Consider the following 1,278-nt stretch of genomic DNA (forward strand, 5'->3'; position numbering starts at 1 on the left):
TGCCGTGCCGCTCCTTCCTCCGTGCCGCGCCGCCCTTGCCGTTTAGCCCGCCGCCCCCCCTGCCGTCCGTTACCGCCGTGCCGCCGTACCGCCGCTCCTACAGTGCCACGCCCCGTGCCGTTTGTCCCGCCGTCCGATGCCCTGCCTGCCGTCTGTTGCCGCCGCGCCGCCTTACCGCCGACCCTTGCCGTGCCGCGCCGCCTTTACACACACACCCATACTTCCTGCTTCGACGGGGGTTTAGTGTTGAGGAGTGACCCGTGCCGCCGTGTGCCCCGCAGCGGCCTCGCTGGGCCAGAAAGTCGGCCCCGAGTGCCAGCAGCAGCCTCGTTGAGCCAGAACGTCGGCTCGCGAGGTGGGTGCTAGTATGAGCCCGCTGAGGCGTAGTGCTCTTGCAGAGGCGGTTAGTGGTGCACTAACCCCGAGAAACCCTTCGGGTCACTCCTCATCGCAAACCCTGTCAGCAGTCCTCCTCCGGGAATGTACGTAAGAGCCACATACATTGAGAATTAAAAAAGGGACGGCAGCGAATCTCTGCACAGCTCATCCTCCGTCGGCCTCGTGTCAAACCCCCCGGACGGGAAATGAAGCGACGACCCGATCGATCATCCAGCCATTCGGGGCGATGCTTCGCGTCTCGGCCCTATTTGCGGCGCTGGCCACGTGCTATGGGTGGCACACCATCGCTCACACCCTCATCTCCCAAGTCGCCCAGCTCTCGCTGACCGAGTCGGAAAAGAAGACGCTGAGCATGCTGCTCGATGACTGGCAGCCCTTCTTCCCCAACACCTCCGACCTGACGACGGCTGCGGTGTGGCTTGACACAGCAAAGTGTGACCGCGACGAGCAGGACTGCAAGTTTGCAAGCGGGGACCACCGCCTCTACGCCGGTGCAGTGGCCGACCGCAAGTTCAGCTCGTGGCACTATGCTGATGTGTGGGAAAGTAGAAAGCCGTAATCAGCGCAACGTGCCGTCTGCTCATCTGCCCCCGCCGCCACCAGCACGCATAAACGCGCCCGCTTATGCCTACCCGCAGGTTCCGATCAACCCCGATGGCGTGGAGCTGTCCGAGGAGGAGCAAGACATCTACGCGGAGGACCACATTGTGTGGGCCCTCGGCGAGACGCTGTACTCTCTCGGCACGAGCACCAACCTTTGGTCGCTCAACCTCAACCTTCGCTATATGCTTCACCTTATGGGCGACATCCACCAGCCGCTCCACGCGGCCGGCATGTACGCCAAGCCTGGAAACCCGTGGGCGGGGCCTGATGGACAGC

At 63.6% G+C, this 1,278-nt stretch overlaps 1 protein-coding gene across 1 annotated transcript; it reads left to right on the forward strand.

Annotated features, from left to right (window-relative positions):
- Window positions 1–625: 625 nt before the first annotated feature.
- On the forward strand, window positions 626–1,255 carry EMIHUDRAFT_258796 (hypothetical protein; the record flags this gene model as incomplete). The annotated part of the gene is made up of 2 exons (XM_005759050.1): window positions 626–934; window positions 1,038–1,255. Coding segments are annotated over 2 exons (527 nt in total), but the record flags the coding sequence as incomplete, so codon positions are not given.
- Between the last annotated feature and the right edge of the window lie 23 nt (window positions 1,256–1,278).

This window comes from Emiliania huxleyi (genome assembly GCF_000372725.1).
Source record: "Emiliania huxleyi CCMP1516 unplaced genomic scaffold EMIHUscaffold_8185, whole genome shotgun sequence".
NCBI classification, from domain to species: domain Eukaryota; phylum Haptophyta; order Isochrysidales; family Noelaerhabdaceae; genus Emiliania; species Emiliania huxleyi.